The sequence below is a fragment of the Haematobia irritans genome, chromosome 1, assembly GCF_050003625.1.
Source record: "Haematobia irritans isolate KBUSLIRL chromosome 1, ASM5000362v1, whole genome shotgun sequence".
Taxonomy (NCBI): Eukaryota; Metazoa; Arthropoda; class Insecta; order Diptera; family Muscidae; genus Haematobia; species Haematobia irritans.
The window spans coordinates 147,707,185-147,730,880 of NC_134397.1; the positions used below are offsets into that span (position 1 = coordinate 147,707,185).

General features: G+C 34.6%; 1 protein-coding gene across 4 annotated transcripts in view; it reads left to right on the forward strand.

Annotated features, from left to right (window-relative positions):
- Cow (Proteoglycan Cow) overlaps positions 1–23,696 on the forward strand; it is a 503,428-nt gene that overhangs the window by 443,987 nt on the left and 35,745 nt on the right. For all 4 annotated transcript variants that reach the window (XM_075291879.1, XM_075291882.1, XM_075291881.1 and 1 more), the window contains one exon: positions 13,620–13,795. In XM_075291879.1, the coding sequence (XP_075147994.1) occupies positions 13,620–13,795 (176 nt within the window). The remainder of the gene's footprint in view (positions 1–13,619; positions 13,796–23,696) is intronic.

Genomic DNA, 23,696 nt, shown 5'->3' on the forward strand with positions numbered 1-23,696 from the left:
AAAATTTTGACAAAATTTTCAATAGAAATAAAATTTTGACAAAATTTTCTATAGAAATAAAACTTTGACAAAATTTTCTATATAAATAAAATATAAATAATATAAATAATTATATAAATAAAATTTTGACAAAATTTCTATAGAAATAAAATTTTGACAAAATTTTCTATAGAAATAAAATGTTGACAAAATTTTCTATAGAAATAAAATTTTGACAAAATTTTCTATAGAATTAACATTTTGACAAAATTTTGTATAGAAATACAATTTTAAAAAAATTTTCTATAGAAATAAAATGTTGACAAAATTTTCTGTAGAAATAAAGTTTTGACAAAATTTTTTATAGAAATAAAATATTGACAAAATATTTCTGTATTTTTGGTTCATTACAACATTTCATGTAGACTAAATAGAAACTTAAGTTATTAGTTTTTAGTTAGAAGAATGATTCTTTTGAATTAGAGCTGGTTAGAGCAGGTTTCTCAAAACGTATACCAATAATACTGAAAGTAAGTTGACGCCTTTTACACGATCTAAAAAACGATTTAATAAATACTAGCTTAAAAATATTTTTTTTTTAGATAAAGGACTTAAATTTTTACAAAATTTCCTGTAGAAATAAAATTCTACAAAATTTCCTATGGAAAGAAAATGTTGACAAAATTTTTACAAAATTTTCTATAGAAATAAAATTTTGACAAATTTTTCTATAGAAATAAAATGTTGACAAAATTTCCTATAGAAATAAAATTTTGACAAAATTTTCTATAGAATTAACATTTTGACAAAATTTTGTATAGAAATACAATTTTAAAAAAATTTTCGATAGAAATAAAATGTTGACAAAATTTTCTGTAGAAATAAAGTTTTGACAAAATTTTTTATAGAAATAAAATATTGACAAAATTTTCTATTGAAATAAAATTTTAACAAAATTTTCTATAGAAATAAAATTTTGAAAAAATTTTCTGTAGAAATAAAATTTTAACAAAATTTTCTATAAAAATAAAATTTCGAAAAAATTTTCTGTAGAAATGAAATTTAAGAAATTTTTTGTAGAAATAATTTTTGACAAAACAATTCTATAGAAGTACATTTTTACAAACTTTTCTATAGGAATAAAAATTTTGACAACATTTTTTATAGAAATAAAATTTTGACAAAATTTTAAATAGAAATAAAATTTTCATATCCAGAGAATGAAGCCGCCGACCATTTTTTGCCAGTCGACGCCGCCGCCGAATATGTCGACTCATCTCGACTCAAATTTAGCCGCCAATTAATCAAAAATGTCGATTTAAATCAGAAAGATTTATATATAATTGTCAGCAAATTTGAACGAAAAGTAAATTTGTTTGTAAGATAGGTTGTACAACTAATCTCATTACCATTCGATTAACTTCAAATTGATTTTATAATGGATAATTGTCCGCCGCCGAGTGAACAAATTTATATCGGCTCAGCTGTCAAGCCGCCGCCGCCGAAGGCAAAAATTTAGTGTCCGCCACCGCCGACAAAAATGGGTCGGCTTCATTCTCTGTTCATATCACACCGTTCCACGCAGTATAGACATATCTCACCTGTGCCAGACACATGATACTCCAGCATGGAATGCCAAGCCGGGGACTGCCGATTTAGAGATATGCAATGTGAACATTCTACCGGTTAGGTTCTGTGCCCCAAGTTATTGCCACGGCTTTCAATGCCAGTTGTGCAGGCATAATCGTTTGGTTCTAGGAGACTTTAATGTCCAATACTTTGGAATCTGTCCGAGGTATGGGTATAGAGTTCTCACAGCAAATTGTTGACATTGCGTTTTCATGGTATTCAAGGATGCCCTCTCCTGAATTGTGGGTGATTGCAGCAATTCGCCAGATCTTCCATTAGTATCTCCAGGTCGTTCAGAGCCACTCTCTTTCTAGCCCTCTCTATTAACCAACTTTCCAATGTCATAACTTCTATACGCCAGATATTAACCCTACGGTCCATAACCGGGTACCCGGGTAACAATTTGAAATTTAAAGTGCTGCAGTTCCTACAATATTGAAGATATCAACATGAAACTCCGAATCATCAGCCATTTCGGCTATACTTAGAGACTAGAAAAAAGATTATCATATTTGGTTAAATATTTTAGCAAAAACTGAGTGTAATGTTTTTGCATACAGGGGTCCATGACTGGGGTACCCGGGTACCTTAGTGCAAATTATAACTTATATTTCAAAGAAAAAGCTATTGTTTTTTTTTTTTTTTTTTGTTTCAAAACGTTTATTGATGTTTAAAATAGGAAATGTAATTGTTTCTTAGTTGAATCATTTATATTTTATTAATTTTAACTTATTTCTAATATTTGATGTCATCATTGAAACATGGCAAACGATGCATACTTTTCTCGTCTTTCTTCTCTTTTTATCTGGCAATGAAGCGCACAAATAACAGCATTCTGTTATTGGCTTCCTGCCATCACCAGTAGAAGCGGCTGTAGAAGTAGATGGTTGCTCGGTATAGGTTACCGGCCCCACTGGTCTTCCCAAAAAGCTCTCAATTGCTGTTTTGGTGGAAAAGTGGCGCGTTACTTGGCGTTTGGTTGCTCTTTCTTCTATTACTGGCGCGCAAAAATCTTCAGCAAGTTTACGCAAAAAGCGTTTTCTACGTGTTGTTTTATATGGGACAGTTGTGTTATTTTCATAAAATATAATGTATGCCGCAAAAGCACTAATATCGAGCATATTGTAGAAAAACGACAAAGGCCACCTTTTTGTGTGTCTCTGTGTGGTATACTCCCGTTGTAATTTTCCCAGTCTTCACTCTCTGAGTCTTGCACTTCTCCAGCAAATACCTCTTGTTCTTCAATTGGCCCGGAAGCATCGTCAAGTCATATCACCAAGTAAAGACTCAATATATATTCCTCTGGCTTCTTCACTCAAACGCAGATATTGTCTTTCAGTTAAAAATTCTTTGTTGCGGATCATTTTTCTTCAACTTTAACTTATAATGACGAAATGTGTAACTGTACACTAGGGCTATAACCAATTTTTTTGGCATAGTACCACGAGATGCGCCATGAGGTTTTATTAATGAAAATCATTATCTTGCATCATTTTAAGAAAAAAACTTCACCCACCAAACGCATTTCCTAAATCAACTGTTTTGCAATGTGATTAATTGTTTCTCCCAGATTTTGGAATTTTTTTGAACCACTATTACACTTTTCTTATAAGACATATTGAAATGCAATGAATTACGAAGCCAAATTATTAACAATAAAGGTGGCTATACTCGAAAACACGTCGAAGAATCTAAAATTTCCATTAAAACTAAAATAAAGTTTGACAGAATTGTTTTTTGTTTTCATATTCTAAACTTCATCGCTGTTGGTGGGTGAACTTTTTTAACGCTAGCGAAAAAGTAAAAACGTATTCCTTCATAGTTTTTAATGGCTTATTGGACTAAGTATGTCAATTTTGAAATTCGCAAAAATTGTTAAAAAGTTATAGCCCTACTGTACACTTGCTACAAAAAAACACAAACAAATCACAAACATAAAATTTGTACAGTTGAGACGTAAAAACTAAGCGTTTCTAATAATCTATGACGATATATACTATTTTATTTGAAAATGGACGAATAAACTACACTAGGTACCCAGGTACCCTGGTTATGAACTCCCGTTCATCCAGCTGGTTATGGACCGTAGGGTTAATAAATCACAAGGAGGGTAATTAAGAGAATTCGCCGATCTCTGTTTCAGTTCTTGCCGATCTCGCTCTCTCATGTTGTTGTTGACCCGAGGGAAATTCCTGTACATCATGAGCCCAGCACGGTCGTGTGTTGATTGTTTCTTTTAACTAGCAGAAAAACATTTTTAATGAATACCATAACATTTTAAATCGTGACCATTGTCTTTTCATTCAAACAAAATTCTTTTTATCAATATAATAACATTTTAGATGAGGACAATTATATTTTTCTTAGAACCATGTTCACTGAGCCAACATGGTTGCAGGTTAAAATGCTACATGGTCGCCGCAAAAATAGCTCCTATCATATTATTTTGCTCTTCGAATATGATTGTGACAATCATGTTTCTTCTCTGCGTGTAATAACCAAAATATTTTCTATTCTAGGTTATACGATTCCTGGAAATCCCACTTGAGACCAAAGAGAAAAGTAGACACTCTATGACTATTCATATTTAAAATTCATTGGAAAATACTCTCTGTTTGACATAGCGACTGAATTCATGAGACAAACAGTAGAGGTACACATTTTTCCTTGAATCCGTATATATGATTCTTATTTTTGAGAAGTTTTTTTTTTTTTCATACACAAAAAACAACAGCACCAATTTCATAGTGGTTTTATAACGAAAACCGCTTAAAAGGATACACAATAAACAGAGGACAGCACAAAAAATGAAGAAACAATGTCGCCACCGATGAGGATACAAATTGAAATTGTAAATTGAAAATGTTTGTGGGGAATTAATTTCCACATTCTGTAGCGTGAACATATGGAGAGCTTCTCAGGCAAATTGAAATGGAAATTGGTAGAAACAAAAAAAAAAAAAATAAATAAATAAGAATTATATTCCCTACAAGACTATTCAATTATTGAGAAGACATATCACGGAATTCGTTATTTGGATAGTATTTCTGTTTGTCTAACGTTAATACTTGCTAATACGGCCGTAAGTTCGGCGAATCTTATGTACCCTCCACCATGGAGAAACTTATACTAAAGACTGTCATCCACAGTCGAATTACTTGGGTTGCGGTAACACTTGCCGATGGCAAGGTATCTTAAAACTTCTTAACACAGTCATCTCAAGTGTACGTTAGTCCATACGGAGTATATATTAAACAAAAAAAAAAAAACGATTAAATACGTACATAATTCAGTATGACAAAATTTTCTATAGAAATAAAATTTGGACAAAATTTTCTGTAGAAATAATTCAGTATGACAAAATTTTCTATAGAAATAAAATTTGGACAAAATTTTCTATAGAAATAATTCAGTATGACAAAATTTTCTATAGAAATAAAATTTTGACAAAATTTTCTATAGAAATAAAATTTTGACAAAATTTTCTATAGAAATAAAATTTTGACAAAATTTTCTATAGCAATAAAATTTTGACAAAATATTCTATAAAAATAAAATTTTGTATAGTAATAAAATTTTGACAAAATTTTATATAGAAATAAAATTTTGGTAGATTATTTTTGGGGATCGGTATCTTAAAACTTTTTAACACCGTCTTCTCAATTGTACGTTAGTCCATACGGAGTATATATTAAACAAATTTTCTATAGTAATAAAATTTTGACAAAATATTCTATAGAAATAAAATTTTGACAAAATTTTCTATAAAAATAAAATTTTGACAAAATTTTCTATAGAAATAAAATTTTGGTAAATTATTATTGGGGATATATAACTATAGACCGATATGGACCAATTTTGGCATGGTTGTTAGCCACCATATACTAGCGCAATGTACCAAATTTTACCACGTACCAAATTTCAACCAGATCGGATGAATTGTGCTCCTCCAATAGCTCCGGAGGTCAAATCTGGGGATCGGTTTATATAGGGTTTATATAATTAAGACCGTCATGGACCAATTTTTTCATGGTTGTTAGAGACCATATACTAACACCACGTACCAAATTTCAGCCGGATCGGATGAAATTTGCTTCTCTTAGAGGCTCCGAAAGCCAAATCGGGGGATCGTTTTATATATGGGCTATATATAATTATTGACCGATGAGGACCAATTTTTGCATGGTTATTAGAGATCATATACTAACACCATTTACCAAATTTCAGCCGGATCGAATGAAATTTGCTTCTCTTAGAGGCTCCGAAAGCTATTTCGGGGGATCGGTTTATATGGGGGCTATATATAATTATGGACCGATGTGAACTAATTTTTGCACGGTTGTTAGATATCATATACAAACACCATGTACCAAATTTCCGCCGGATCGGATGAAATTTGCTTCTCTTGGAGGCTCCGAAAGCCAAATCGTGTGTTCGGTTTATATGGGGGCTATATATAATTATGGACCGATGTGAACCAATTTTTGCATGGTTGTTAGAGATCATATACTAACATCATGTACCAAATTTCAGCCGGATTGGATGAAATTTGCTTCTCTTAGAGGCTCCGCAAGATAAATCTGGGGATCGGTTTATAAGGGGGCTATATATAATTATAGACCGATGTGGACCAATTTTTGCATGGTTGTGAGATACCATATACGAACACCATGTACCAAACTTCAACCGCAAGCCAAATCATAGCGTCGGTTTATATGGGGGCTATACGTAAAAGTGGTCCGATATGGCTCATTTGCAATACCATCCGACCTACATCAATAACAAGTACTTGTGTCAAGTTTCAAGCCGATAGGTTGTTTCGTTCGGAAGTTAGCGTGATTTCAACAGACGAACGGACGGACGGACATGCTCAGATTTTCACCATGTGTTACAAACAGAATGACAAAGTTAATGGAGGGTATAAAAAAGTGAGAGATTTTTGAATAGTAACCAACGGCAAACGCTTTTGAATTACCGGAATTTACTACGAAATTAAAGCAAGGGTTTGAACTTTGGTTAAAAGGGGAGGTCTGGTGTTGCAGGTTCAATAAGATAATCAGTGCATTGCGATACCACTAGAAATAAAATATTAAAGGACAGATCTGAACTCAAACGTGTCAAAGGTCACACACACTTCTGTGAAGATTAATAACTGAACACTTCGAATTTTGGAAAAATCCTCTTAATTCAATCTGAAAACATAACAGACCATTTGAGGCGAAATCAAGGTCAACATTTACATGCAATAATCTTCAAACTAGAGGTGTGCACGTGACACGAAATTGTCGTGATTCACGAAAATTTTCGTGATTCGTGCGTGAGTCACGCTAATGACAACAGCGTGAGTGTGCGTGAGCGTGATTAACAAACCAAAATGTCGTGCGTAAGTCACGAAAATAATATCTTCGTGAGTATGCGTGAGTAACGAATTACACTCACGAAAATATTCCTGCTCACCAATATAAATCGCTTAAGAGTTAAATTCAATTACAATTTTAGTGACACCTGGGATGTTAAGAGTTTAATAACACTCTCGATTTTATAATGCTCATGTTTTCAGACACTTCGGTAAGGTAAATTAATCATAAAATTATTCGTGAGTCACGACGTTTTCGTGAGTGTGGAAATTTTGAGTACAAATTTTCTTATCGTGAGTGTGCGTGAGTCCTACCAAAAAATATCGTGCGTGAGTATGATTTTTCAGTCGTGAGTGTGCGTGAGCGTGAGTAAAGTATTACTCACGTGCACACCTCTAATTTAAACATTAAATTATATGGACCGTACAATCGATCCAAATAAAGATTTCATGAATTTTTCTGAATTTTATGTGTTTTTTATAGATCTTTAAAAAATCACCCTCTACTTAAACCACCATGTAGTCAACTAACGAACATGGGCTAGGTGAAGAGGTAACCAATTCTGTATGAAATATGCAAAGTTCCCAATTAAATGAAAATCCTCGAATACAATTTTCACCTACCCATCCAAATTTTTAATTTCAATTAAACTACGCTGAACAAAAATATTGACCAAATATGGAAGATTATGCAACTTAAATTTTAGGACACGAAATTTACGCAATGCTAAGGACAAAATTCGTTAAAATAATGACATTTTAATTAAAAGAAAGTTTTTAATCCTTGCTTCAAATTTTTTTTTTTTTTTCATTCAATTTAGGACACAAATTTTTTTTATTCATATTCAACCGTCGAACTGAACGGACGTGTTTTCTAATAGCGGAGTATTTCATCGTAATAAGTACTTATTACGAATTTCACGTGTGGTGGAAATAATAAACCACCATGCAGCGAAATTCAAAGTCATCCACTGGGTTGCTAACTTCAGGGCCCAGTGGACGGGTAACGACTGAAGTTATAAATTTGGGCAGCGACCAAGAGTCAGGCCCAATTAGTCGACCTGTAGACGGGTCGACTGGCGGTGACACTTTGGCAAGTCGAACCTTTTCTAAGGTGACGACATCAAAAGGAGGCAATCCATCTCGAAAGAGATTCAAGGAACGAAGAAATGCTTTGTTTATCCTAAAGAAATTAGGATCAGTCGACCCAAACACGTTGTCGGCTAAGCAAAGCGATTCCTTAAAATGGGCTCAAGGAATTCTTGAAGTTGGAAAAAGGGAACGATCACCGGATGAGCTACCATCCTCTAAACGGGATCAAAGATCGTTTGCCTCAGTTGCAAAAGACAGCCTTGTGATGGCTATTATTAATAAAGGAGCATTGGACGGTATGATTCCAAGGCAAAAATGGGGGGAAATTGAGAACGCGATGTCTGGTGTCTACTCAGAGGTGCGAAAAAAGTTTCCCGGACCAAGTCCTCGACAGCAAGATGCTGGACCAAGACGACATGCGGTGTTTATATTAAACATAGAGTCGCTGCCACATCTAGCCCAGACCCAAGGACGCGTAAGTTATGGCTTTCATGATATCCATATGAAGGTATACAAAAGCGATCAGCCAAAGGATACCGAAACGGACAAGCCTCCGATAGAGTCAGCAGTGAAAAAATCTCCTAGCGAAGCCGAAGGAGACATAAAACCTGCAGACTATGGCGAAAATCATATGCGGGAAGTTTCTACAGGCTCAAGCCTCACCAAAGCTGAACCGCGGATTGTTGCGAGAGTTACCGAGATCTGTGAAGAGGAAGCCCTTGATGACTCAATTGAAGCGGCTGATGTGACGGTGGTTGAAAATTTGGATGGTTCTACGATTCCTCCAGATAAATCTTCACCATTGTAAGGCCGCTTGTGCTGCCTTAAAAGTTCTCCTGATGAAAGGAGACATAGATATAGTTCTTATTCAAGAACCATACATATATAAGAACAAGATCTGTGAATTAAGCACTCCGGGTTTCAAACTTTTGCATAATACCGGTAACGATATAAATCGAGCATGTATAATTGCTAAAAACGAACTAAACTTGTTTCTGCTTCCTTCATTGAGCAATGCAGACACTGTCGTAGCCACATGCAAATATTGGGTATCTTCGGTCTACATGGGACATGATAGGGATATGCCACCCTGTGCCGTTAAGACCTTAGTTGAGGAGTCACTAAAAACAAAGACAAAACTCATTATGGGATGCGATGCAAATGCACATCATAGTATTTGGGGAAGTAGTGATACTAATGCAAGGGGAGAGTCGCTAATAGAGTTTATTTTGCGTACTAACCTGGTAGTTTGCAATAAGGGAGATGCACCAACCTTCGTCACCAGGAACAGACAAGAGGTTTTCGACGTAACGTTGACCTCTCCGGAACTGAATGATAAGATATCTGAGTGGCAAGTTTTGAGGGAACATAGCTTCTCAGATCATCGCTACATCAGTTTCAGATTGGCTGTTCGTACTTCAAAGACCATATTTCCGCCAAATGTTAGGAAAGCTGATTGGAATAGGTATAGGGAATCGTTCAATTTGATGATACCGGAAATGCCGGAGACAAATATGAGCACTGTGCAAGATATCGAACACGCAGTGGAGCGGATTACGAAGGCCTTCAACATTTCACTGAAAGCTGCTTGCCCTAGAGGAAAGCCAAGGGGAAAAAATCGGCCGCCATGGTGGACTACGGAGTTAAGTAATATGAGGAAATCCTGCAGGAAGCTCTTTAACAAAGCAAAGTCCACAAGAGCTCCGGAGGATTGGGACACTTACAAGATGAATCTGAGAGAATATAAACGAGAACTGAGAAGGTCTCAACAAAACTCTTGGGATGATTACTGTAGCAGTATTGAGAATACGTCAGAGGCTTCCAGACTACGGAAGGTACTAGCATTCACTAACACCGCTCCAGGTTTCATTAAAACATCGGAGGGAAATTGGACAACGTCCAGTGAGGAGACGTTGGAGGTACTTTTGGACACACACTTCCCTGGAAATCAGACGGTTGAACCATGTTCCGGCGGTGTAACAGAGGCTCTGCGATCATTTCCTATCGAGGAAATTGTGTCGGAATCTAGAATAAAATGGGCTTTAAATAGCTTTGGACCATTCAAATCCCCCGGACCTGATGGAATTACTCCGGCGGAGTTACAGGCAGTGGTTGAAAGAATTATCCCCTGGTTGACGGTGATATATAAACAATGTGTAAACTTAGCATATATTCCAGAAAAGTGGACGGAAACAAAAGTCGTCTTCATACCTAAAGCAGGAAAAGCCTCTCACTCGAGTGCGAAGGATTTCCGACCTATCAGCTTATCCTCATTCCTACTTAAGACCCTGGAGAGGATGATAGACATGTATCTTAGAACTAGCGTGGATTCAAGTTTGCTCTCGAAACGACAGCATGCATACTCGAAGGGCAGGTCTACTGAGACCGCATTGCATGAACTGGTCAGCTTTATTGAAAGCTCACTATCTGTCAAAGAATACACAATCGTGGTGTTTCTAGACATCGAAGGGGCGTTCAATAATGTCCATCCGAGCTCGATATTAAATGGACTGACAACTCTGAATGTTGATCCAGGTATACTTAGGCTGTTAGACGAACTTCTAATAAAGAGACGTATTTCAGCCACACTAGGGCAAGCAAACATACAAAGGTATGTGAACAGAGGCACTCCCCAAGGAGGAGTTCTATCACCTCTTCTTTGGAATGTTGCTATAAACAACCTTCTGGTTTCTCTAGAAAATGAAAGGATAAAAGTGGTGGCATACGCAGATGATGTGGCGCTAGCAGTCAGGGGAAAATTCCCATCCACAATCAGAGATATTATACAGAGAGCTCTCCGGATGACTGAGAAATGGGCGAAAGATAATGGTCTTGGTGTAAATCCAGCAAAGACAGAAATAGTCATGTACTGCAAAGATCGCAAAACTCCCACGGTTAGGCCCATTTCCTTAGGGGGTACTGAAATTCCCTTTGGTGAGTGTGCAAAATACCTTGGCGTTATTTTGGACAGAAAGCTGAATTTTAGGCTTAATATTGAAGAGAGGGCGAGAAAAGCCACGGTAGCTTTGTACTCGTGCAAAAAGGCAATAGGGAAAAAGTGGGGACTAAGACCAAAAATTGTGCATTGGCTATACACGGCAGTGGTTAGACCTATAATGCTATATGGTGTTGTAGTCTGGTGGCCGGCACTTCAGAAACCGACTTGTTTAGATAAAGTTCAGCGTATGGCGAGCTTATGTATCTCAGGCGCATTTAGTAAGACAGGAACAGACTCCCTTAATGTCATGCTACATCTATTGCCTTTAGACATTTTGGCCAAACAGTCAGCTGCAACAACGGCTGTGCGGTTGCGCGAGCTATCGCTGTGGTCGGAAAAAATGTACGGTCATAGTTCGGTCCTCAAAGTAATGCCAGATGTGCCTAACGTAGTGGATTACACCCTGGCAAAACCACTTTTCGACAAAAAGTTTGAAACTCTAATTCCCAACAGTGAGGCGTGGTGTACACAGACCCCGGGGAATAAAAGATATATAGATTTCTATACTGATGGCTCCAAATTGAATGGACAAGTGGGGTTCGGAGTATATTCTAAAGATCTGGAAATTCGAATAGCGAAAAGATTACCTAATCACTGTAGTGTTTTTCAGGCTGAAATATTGGCAATAAGAGAGGTGGTGAATTGGCTGAGAAGTAATGTTCCAACAAATATTGGCATTAATATATACTCAGACAGTCAACCTGCAATAAAATCCTTGGACTCTGTGTTCCTTAACTCAAAAACGGCCATAGACTGCCGCAAATCTCTCAACGAGATGGCTGAGCAGTACAATATTCACCTAATATGGGTGCCTGGTCATAGGAACATACCGGGGAACTGTGAAGCAGATGTGTTAGCAAGGCTAGGAACTACCTTACAGATTCCAGGGGAACTAGAATCTGTTGGTATGCCTCTGGCCACCTGCAAGCTCTTACTGCGTGAGAAGGCTGTTATGATGGCCAATATTCGATGGGAAAATTGCAAGGGTTGTAACGACACCAAGCAAATATGGCCCCATTTAAACTTAAACCGCACACTAGATATGCTAGTGTTCTTAAGGCGTCAGATAGCACTCCTAATATCTGCTATAACGGGTCGCTGCCTGATAGGCGAATTTGCAAAAACTATAGGTGCGAAGTATAATGACTATTGTATAAGCTGTCATGACGTGGAGGAAAAGGAATCAATTAAACACCTCTTGTGTGAGTGTCCTGCTTTTTGTGTAAGGCGTAAGCGAATTTTAGGAGCATATAGCTTTAGATTACTGGCTGACCTGGAAAACGTTTACTTAAGCAGTTTGTTAATGTTTTTGGAGCAATCTGGTTGGTTCCACAAAAGTAAATAATAGAGAAGGTTCAGTGGTTAAAACTAGAAGTGCCCATATGTAATAGGTACTTTTAGTTAAATGTGGTATCACAATGGACTGAATAGTCTAAGTGAGCCTGAAATCTAATCGGGCTGCCACTTTAACCTAACCTAACCTAGGGCACAAATCTTGAAATTTTGCGTCCCTCTGTTGAAGTTGTAGATCTTTGAAGTAAGGCAAATGTTCCTTAAAATAAAGAAAAACATTTTTAATTTAAAGAAATCGTCTTTAACTCAAATGACATATTGAATTTTTAAATTTAAGATAAAAATGCTTCAAATATAGGATAAGATTTATTTTAAGGATTTGCATCTTTGTTTTTAAGTTTTTTTTTTTAGCATTAAGAAAACAGTTTTTACTTTGAAGTACTTAATTTGGATTTTGAAACTGGAATTTATTTGTACATGAATACCTTTATTAATATATCGCAAACAGAGAGTAAAAATTCGATGAATGAGATCTGTATCCACTTTTAATTTTATCGATCCTAGATTTAAAGCCACGGAGGTCCCTAAAAAATGTCTTTATTTTAAAGAAGCCGCATCTTTGGCTCGGAATCAATACAAGAAACCTTAAAGGAAGGTAAAAATCTTTGGATCCAAGTAAACTTTTTTTTTTGAGTATACTCGATACTTTTCTATAATCATCAGTTTCCTACTCGTCAACTATGAAATACCTGACCGATCAGCTACATGATCTCTTATCTTTTCTTCCAAGTTTCCAATTATCAACGAACCTTATTTTTCAGCATCTTTATATCACAAGGTGTTTCTGCGATCATCTAAAAATCTACAAAAGGTTTGGTGGATTATTAAAGCGACCCTGTAGCCTATTGAACATTCCTCCACCTTCAAGAAAACCATTTTACATTGGTAAATTTTAATCTTATTAAATACGAATGAATAAAAATGTCAACAGATTTCCTTCATTTCCCAGGAAATCTTAATATTTCTCAACAACTTGACAATATAGCCATTGGGAATGAGCTCATACAGATTTTAAGAAATTAACGCAATTCAATTTAATTAAATTTCCACGCGATACGAAATTTGCCATTTCAAGTTCTTAACATGAGAATACTGTTTGTGCATAATTACATTTGCTTGTAGTTTCTCGCTATTTTTTTTTTTTTTAATTTCATTTATTTTAACATTATTGTATACTCTATTTCTTATTCGTCTCTTACGTATATCTTACAGATAATATCAACGAGAAACGTTTGCAACGCCTAAATGAACGACAGAATGCTTTCAATGCCAAATACAAGAAGACTATGGAACAACAACAGGAAAAACAACAACAGCAATATAAGGAAAATAGCAATAACAACATTATTAGCAGCAGCAACAACAATGAATTCAATACCATTATGGATGTAAGTAAACTGAAGGGATAAGAACCAATATGATATTTTTCATAGGGAGAAGAAGTTTGAAGTGATTGAATGAAATGAAATTAAATTAAATAAAAACAAGTATATACGGCCGTAAGTTCGGCCAAGCCGAAGCTTATGTACCCTCCACCATGGATTGCGTAGAAACTTCTACTGAAGACTGTCATCCACAATCGAATTACTTGGGTTGCGGTAACATTTGCTGATGGCAAGGTATCTTAAAACTTTCTAACACCGTCTTCTAAATTGCAAGGTAGTCCATACATGAAATATATTAAACTAAAAAGACCGATTAAATACGTATATAATAAAGTTTGACAAAATTTTCTATAGAAATAAAATTTTGACAACATTTTCTATAGAAGTAAAAATTTTCTATAGAAATAACATTTTGACAAAATTTTCATTAAAAATAAAATTTTGACAAAATTTTCAATAGAATTAAAATTTTGACAACATTTTCCATAGAAGTAAAATTTTGACAAAATTTCTATAGAAATAAAATTTAGTCAAAATTTTCTACAGAAATAATATTTTGACAAAATTTTCTATACAAATAAAATGTTTATAAAATTTTCAATAGAATTAAAATTTTGACAACATTCTCTATAAATAGAATTAAAATTTTGACAACATTTTCTATAGAAGTAAAATTTTGACAAAATTTCTATAGAAATAAAATTTTCACGAAATTTTCTATAGAAATAAAATTTGACAATATTTTCTATAGAAGTAAAATTAGGAAAAAATTTCTATAGAAATATAATTTAGTTAGAAAACTGATGGTACGCGGTTCGATCCTCCGTCCGGACAAAAGGTAAAATTTTATAAAATGATAAAAATAAAATCTAACAAGTATATACGGCCGTAAGTTCGGCCAGGCCGAATTTTATGTACCCTCTACCATGGATTGCGTAGAAACTTTTGCGAAAGACTGTCATCCACAATCGAATTACTTGCATTGTGGTAATACTTACCGCTGGCAAGGTATCTTAAAACTTCTTAACATCGTTTCCTAAATTGTGGGTTAGTCCATACGTCGTATATATTAGACAAAAAAGTTATGTATAGGTAAGTCTACAAATATTTACGAATCGATATGGACTTTTGCACGGAACGTGGAGAGCCAGAAATATGGGCGTCGCTTATATGGGGGCTACAATTATGAACTTGATATGGACCACTTTTGGCACGGTTGTTAAATATCATATACTAACACCACGAACCAAATTTCAAACAGATCGGATGAATTTTGCTTCTCCATGAGGCTCCAAAACCAAATCTCGGGATGGGTTTATATGGGGCTATATATAATTATGGACTTATATGAACCAATTCCTGCATGGTTGTTGGATACCATATACTAACATCACGTACCAAATTTCAGCCGAATCGGATCAATTTTGTTCTTCCAAGGGGCTCCGGAGCTATATATAATTATGAACCGATTTCGACCAATTTTTGCATTGTTGTGGGAGACCATATACTTACACCACGTACCAAATTTCAGCCGGATCGGATGAAATTTGCTTCTCTTAGAGGCTCCGCAAGCCAAATCTGGGGATCGGTTTATATGTGGGCTATATATAATTGTGGACCGATGTGGACCAATTTTTGCATGGTTGTTAGAGACCATATACACCGAAATAAAGTGAACTGTTTTATAGGAAGAATGAACTACCACGCACGAAAATTTAACTGAATTTTATTCCACATTTTGAGATTTCCACAAAGCGTTGTTAAAACCGGTAAATTTTAAAGCCCTGTTTTATTTTTTAACTGCAGTTCACGAAATTACATCATCTCATAGAAGAAAAAATTAACAAAAGTAAAGAAGAAAATCATTGGCGCCAAATCATGAGCATTTTAACCATACAGTAGCTCATTCTTACTATTTTTGGGAATCGTACGAAAATCTTCTTTTGCTTTAGTTCATATTGAACTTATGTGTACGGTCATTGAACTTTATACTCACGTTTAGTTCATAAAATTTTTGAGACATACTTAAAAAAAGTAAGATTTCGTTAAGCTGTATATATATATAATAAATGATTCTAAAGGATTTGTACTACAGTCCTTGTCCTCGCTCCAAGTCATCAGGTGGTCTAGGAAATTCACAACATTAATTTCTTTCGTTTTTTTTAAATAAATTATTTAGTTAATTTTTTACTTCTGAACAGTTAAATTTGAACTTGGCAAAAGTTAAAACAAATTACTAACCTATAGGAAAATATTGAACTTACTACGGATAAGTTCAACATTTTCAACATATTGAACTTCGACATACGATGTTCAATATTAACACTGGTTAGTTAAAAATAACTCGCTAATGGGTTCACTCTTCTCTGAGTGTACTAAAAAATTTTCAATAGAAACAAAATTTTGACAAAATTTTCTAAGAAACAAAATTTTAACAAAATTTTCTATACACTCAAAAAAAAGTGAACTCTCTATATCACTAAAGCCAATTTAACTTCATTTTAGTTCATGGAATTATTATGTTTAGAGAAAGTTTTCTTTACTCTAATAATTTTTTGTGTACGTTAGTTAAAATATCTAAACCCGGGGAAAAAAATATACTCCAATGAAGCATAAAGATGAACTAAATTCGTGTCTTCCACAAAATAGTTCAGAATTTCTTTAAATTTGTAAATTTTACCAAAAATGCGTCCATCATGAACTTCGTATGTCACTAAAGACATTCTTGCAATTTTGAACTCCAAGTTTTTCCTTCAAACTACAAAATTTTCTTTAACAAGTGAAAAAACTTAGTTATGTTTAATAAATTTTCTTGAATTTGTCGAAAAATATTTACTTATTTTTATGACATCGGCGTGATGCCAACGTTTGTAATACTGTTTAGTTAAAATTTTCTACAAATATTCAAAATTTTATAAAATTAACCGAAAGTTTTCTTTCTGGTGGGTTCACTGTTTTTTCAGTGTAGACATCAAAATTGTGACAAAATTTTCTATATAAATAAAAATTTTGACAAAATTTTCTACAGAAATTAAATTTTTGACAAAATTTTCTATAGAAATCAAAATTTTGACAAAAAAATAAAAAAAAAATTCCAAAAAAAAACAAATACAAAATTTTCTATAGAAATAAAATTTTGATAACATTTTTGCAAAATAATATTTTTTTGGTAGTTTTTGGTAATATTTTCTCCAAATGTCGGTAGATTATTTTTGTCTAAAGTTTCGACCTTAAATGGTTCGCATTTTTTTAGTACGCGATCAATAACTTCTTATCTATAAAGTATTCGTGTGGAAGAGTAATATAGAATCACATGCTTTTTTCGACTAAAACATTATTGAAATGCAATAAAATCGTGTTTTTGACTATGGCTTTTCAAAAATCGAGATTTTCTTCCCGCATGAACTTGTCTGTTTTGACAAAATTGTAAAAGACTACTAGCAAATAAATTTCTCAAAAACTTTCTCAAAATATTAACATATTTTGTCAAAACTAGTGCACCATAAATCTGATATCGGCTCAAAAATATCTACACAAAGGTACTAAATCATTCGCGGGGGTACTACGCTGCTTAGGTTGAAAAAGTATTGAAAAAAGTACTATAGTACTGCGTTTTCCATCCCTGCTGTGTATTGCTAAATATCTGTTTTTGTACCATCGGTTGCTCGTTTCAGGGATGCGACATAACATGTAAAGTTAAGTGTCACTGTCATGTATTGTCTTGTTATTTTGCACTATAATGTCTGTTTCCGTGATTTTTAATTTATGTCGGATTCGGAGTTGTTGATACGGATAAAAGTCATGAATCTATTTCCCACTACCCTCCATTGTTGGTAATGTGTTCAGAGATGTTGATATATTCAACATTCAAACACTCATTCTTAACCAACATTTCCATGAAGTATAGTTGACTTGCTCATCTATCCAATATTCATATTATTAGGAAACCAAATGGACAAGAGTAATGTGTTTGGGAGCCTAAATGTCATGCTGGACTTAACTTTGATATTTTATTGTGTTATGGAAACTAAATTTTGTTACTCGAAATGTTCAATCGTGGTTGATTTTGCTTGTAAATAGGAAATAAATTAAATCAGACACTTTGGAAATGGAAGTCGAAATAATCTTAAATAAGAATGAACTTCAAAATAACTACGAGTAATTGCAGTAAATTATGTGGAGAAATTTAAAAAATTCCAAATATAAGGCGCCCGAGCCCGAGGGACAATGTAACCGATTATTGGTTACATAAATGTGTATATATTACTTTTATAATTATGTGATTAATGCATACACTGAAAAAAAATATTGTCCTAACTACAAAGACTTTTTGTCCTTAAAATACGATTACGAGGTTTTCTTAGCACAGAATAAGTATTTCTCTGATACAAAGATTTTTTCCTTGGCCAAATGTCGTTCGGTTCTTAAAAATAGGAGATTCCACTTAATATCTTTACAAAAGAAGATTCTATTAAACAGAAGTCAATTTTTCCTAAACAAATTCTGAAAAAAATTTCATTATTACTGAAATTGTATTTAAATTCGATTTCGAAGCAAATCATGGTGAAGATCGGTTGATAATCAATTATGACCAAATCGATAATAAATTTATATGATAGTTATATCTAAATCTGAACCGATTTTTACAAAATCAATAGGGATTGTCGTTGAGCCAAAGTCAGACCTTATGCCAAATTTTGAAACGGTCAGGTTTAAACTTTACTTTACACACCTTCGGCGTTGATACAACGAATTACTTGGCGACAGGATAACATTATTTCGTATACGTCCAAACTTTCAAGTCTTTGTGACATTGAATAATTACAATCTGACATACAGTGGGGAGCAAAACCGAGTGCATGTTGACCATTTAGATGTATGCTTTATTTGCTTAAGACAAACCGTCTATTGAGACCAATTGCTACAAAATTTATTCCGTTTATACTTTATTTCCTGATAGACAAAACTGCACATTCAGATAAATTATATACCTATACTAATGCATTTATTTAAAAACAAGTATATACGGCCGTAAGTTCGGCCAGGCCGGATATTATATACCCTCAACCATGGATTGCGTAGAAACTTCTACGAAAGACTGTCATCCACAATCGAATTACTTGGGTTATGGTATCTTAAAACTCCTTAACATCGTTTTTAAAATTGTGAGTTAGTCCATACGTGGTATATATTAGACAAAAAAGTTATGTATTGGTCTACAAATTAATACGAATCGATATGGACTTTTTGCACGATACGTAAAGAGCCAGAATTGAAATATGGGGGTCGCTTATATGGGGGCTATATACAATTATGAACTTGATATGGACCAATTTTTGCGTGATCGGGGATCCATTTATCTAAGGGCTATATATAACTATAGACCGATATGGACCTAGTTAGGCATGGTTGTTAACGGTCATATACTAGCAAAATGTACCAAATTTCAAATGACTCGTATGAAAGTTGCTCCTCCAAGAGGCTCCAAAACCAAATCTCGGGATCGGTTTATATGGGGGCTATATATGATTATGGATTTTGTAGGTACGTTTGGGTTTGCCTTCTTTTTGAAAAAAAAAACTTGATCCTCAAGGTTAGTTTAGGTCAGGTTAGGTGGCAGCCCGATGTATCAGGCTCACTTAGACTATTCAGTCCATTGGGATACCACAGTGGTGAACCTCTCTCTTATCACTGAGTGCTGCCCGATTCCACGTTAAGCTCAATGACAAGCGACCTCCTTTTTATAGCCGAGTCCGAACGGCGTTCCACATTCCAGTGAAACCACTTAGAGAAGCTTTGAAACCCTCAGAAATGTCACCAACATTACTGAGGTGGGATAATCCACCGCTGAAAAACTTTTTGGTGTTCGGTCGTAGCAGGAATCGAACCCACGACCTTGTGTATGCAAGGCGGGCATGCTAACCATTGTACCACGGTGGCTCCCTTGATCCTCAAGGTAAGCACAAACTTCCACAAACTCAAGCAATTTTGATTGCACAATATCAAGGTTGTCGCCTTTTACATGATTCATTATCACTAACCAACGGCCAAGTGTGTCGCCATCCCCATACCATGAATATGGAACTCTTGGTTTCATGAAAAGGTGGAGCAAGGAGTTCTCAAATCCGTCTGTAACAAAACTGTTATAATACTGGAATATGCACCTATTAATTTGAATCCTGTTTATGCCATACACTCCAAGGTGGAGCAAGGAGTTCTCAGATCCGTCTGTAACAAAACTGTAATATATATTTCGTTTGTGCGCTATATACTAGAATAGGCATCTGTAAATTTGCATCCTGTTTATGCGTACACTCCAATCCAATAAAATCGGTTCAGAAACAATTTCTTTTGTTCTCTCTTCGTAGATATGGGTGGAATTCTTGTAACCTTTCTAGTTATGAATACAGGCTGAATATAATCAAACTCCCAAATATTAATTTCTTGTCTAATGTTATTCACGGACGAACGAATTGTGTCTATATTTTGAATGTTCCTCTGAGACCGTCACGGAACTACCAGCTGTTGAAAATCCCTTTTTCTCGATCACATTATGAGAATAATGACCCAATAATTTGTCTGTTCTTCCACTTCAACAAGCTTTTGTTCTTACTGGACCTATCTGAAAATCATACCACACTTAAACGTAAAATAATACTATTTTTAAATGCATAATGTTATTTGTATATACATATTTATATAATTAGTCTGTAAGGATTATTTAATCTATAGACTGAATAATAAAAAAAAGAGCTTCCTTTTCTATGTTTTACTGTTTGTGTGATGTGGTGTTTTTGGTGACTTTGTCATTACCAGGTCATTACGAGTAATGTCCGGAGGTCGTTACCAGTAATGTTATATTGCATCATAATAAAAATGGTTTATTTTTATTTCATCTGACCATTCATCTGACATTTTATTTCATCTGGCAATTTAACTTATTTCAAGTCATCAACGACATTTTCTATCTAATAAAGATTGAAAAAAGTGAAAACATGCACTCGGTTTTGATCCCCACTATAACTATACTAGATAAGATTCGGCAGCGAATCCTGGCTCTACAACGAAATATTTTAATCCAAAGAACCCTTGGTTCGATTCGAAGTGCGAGAAGTATCGTAAACATATGTTACTGAGACTGGATAGATTCCATGTCTTGGGACTGGATACAGACAGACCTTCATTCATATGGTAACTTGTGTGAAAGCAATGGAATACGATAGTTTTGTGAGCAGTGCTAGGATCTCATGATCTATATCCTCTTTTGCAATATGTTAATAGACCCTATTTCACAAGGCTAGAGGTGGACTATTAGACATAAACGCGCTTGCTTTTCAAATGACCGTTGTACAAGTTGTAATCTTGGAGAAGCAGATAACACATTTCATTTTCTACGTGTATGCCCCATTTTAGTTGGGTACCGGCAACACTTCTTTGGGAAACGTTCACTTTCATTTGAAGAAGTTCTGTAACTACTGAACAGCTCCGATCAATTGCAAGTAGTTATCAGATACATCAGTTTCCAGAAAATATCGTGGTTGCGACAAAAATATTTCATGTTCATTGTCCAAAAATAACATTTTCCTCTTGAAACATGTTTGGGGTTATCATATTCTTTCACTGTGTGCAGTAGTGATGAAGGGTATAATAAGAGATGTCTTCCAAGACTTTATTTCAAAGACGATTTTTACTTAAAACATAGCATAATTTACATATGAAGTAAAGTTTGAATTTGAAAACACAAAATGACTTTTACGATAAAACAAGTATATACAGCAGTACATTCGGCCGGACCGAATCTTAAATACCCACCACCCACCACATGAAATCGGATAAAAACTACGGTTTCTAGAAACCCAAGAAATTAAATCAAGACATCAGTCTTATAGGGGCTATACTAAAATATGGACCGATACTCACCGTTTTCGACATACCTCTTTATGGTTCTAAAATCCTTAGATTTAAAATTTCAAGCAAATTGGATAACTAACTATTGGATAAATAACTACGAATTCTAAAATTCCAAAAAATTAGATCATTTCATGCACACCTATTTATAGTCCTAAAAATCTCAAGATTTTCAATTTCAGGCAAATTGAACAATAACTACGGTATATTATATATATATATATTATTCTACAAGCCCAAAAAGTAAAATTGGGAGATAGGTCTATATGGGGGCTGTAGTAAAACATTGACCGATAATCACCATTTTTGGCACACCTCTTTATGTTCATAAAATTCCTCAAGATTTGAAATTTCATGCAAATTGGATAGAAACTACGGTTTCTATAAGCCCAAGACCTTACATCGGGAGGTCGGTTAACCTGGACCGATATAGCCCATCTTCGAACTTGACCTGCCTGCAGGCAAAATTTTAGCACGATTGCTTCATTATTGAAGACTGCAGCGTGATTACAACAGACAGACAGACGGACATGCTTATATCGTCTTAGAATTTCTCCCTGATCAAGAATATATCTACTTTATATAGTCGTAAATCGATATTTCGATGTGTTACAAACGGAATGCCAAACTTCCCTGTAGGAAATGTCAATAGTGAAACAGTACTGACTTGCTATTGACTGTGTCGCCAGTACTACTGACCAAATATACCCCAGACAATGTAAAATTCTATTGACATTTAACATGTACTTGTCATTGAGAATGAACTACTGATACAAGAACTACTGACTAGGTGGTACTTTTGGAACCATATGGAGACATTGGAACCACTAAATCAGTAGTCCATTGTCACCATTTTGTCAACACTTTTTTACCAAATAAAAAGACGTAAAATTAGAAATTAAAATCTTATTTATTATGTATATTTAATTAAATTAAATTAATTATATATATATTTAATTAAATAAATTAAACGTTTAGGCCTTCCTCCTGCAATATACTGAGCAGCTTCTCCAAACACTTTCTGGAAGGCGATGTTTCGATGTACCACTGCTTCAGTTTTTCCCTCAAATTCAGAGTTGGAGCGGACATATCAGCTAACTCAAAATCTTCAAAGATTTCACAATTTTGTGCTCTCTCTAGAAATTAACTCCTCTTCAGCATTTGCTTTATCCTTGTACAATTTTAATTGCTTTTTCACAAGTCTTTTGTCATTTCTTTTATTCATTTCTTAATTCACTTATAAACCTCACTTTTCTTTTTAAACTATTGTCCAATTATTGCGATACCACGTGTTTTCACAACCAAAAAAAGCGTAACAATGAAAAGGAAGAAGAAGCATTGACTCTCATTTGTCATAAATTTCTCTACACATTAAAGCCAGAAAATATTTGTAGACAAGCTGTAGACATATTATCGACAATGTCACCATAATAGCTGACAAAAATGGTGACATGGAGACACATGTCCCCAGACTACCTACAGGGTTATTGTACCCCCAAATAGTCGTAATCCTTCCCCAATTCTATGTGTTATCCTCGTATTAATATATTATATTTACATATAGTCGTATAAACAAAAATTTACGGATATATTACGTTTAATTTATCTTAATGTTGAATGTTTAAATTAATCCCTTAAATATGGTTATTGTCTTCTTTCCTCTATTTTCATTTCATTATATGCGGTCGTGTGTGCACGTGTGTGTGCTTACAATTTCATCTACTGCTATGACTACTGCGACACAACGATGTTTTTGTGGCTGGCTGTATGACTGACTGGATGTGCTTGTGTATATTTCCGTTTCCTGTATGGTTGTGAATCGTATCGTATATCCGCTATGGTGGCACGTTGTCGTCAACAAAAATATCACATCGTCGTCATTCTCATCGTCATCATCATCAACAACAACGTGATTACAAACGCTTTTAATCATATCCTTCTTGGCATGTGTGTTTGTGTGTATATGCGGGTGGCGCATTCGTCTAACCAAAAAATG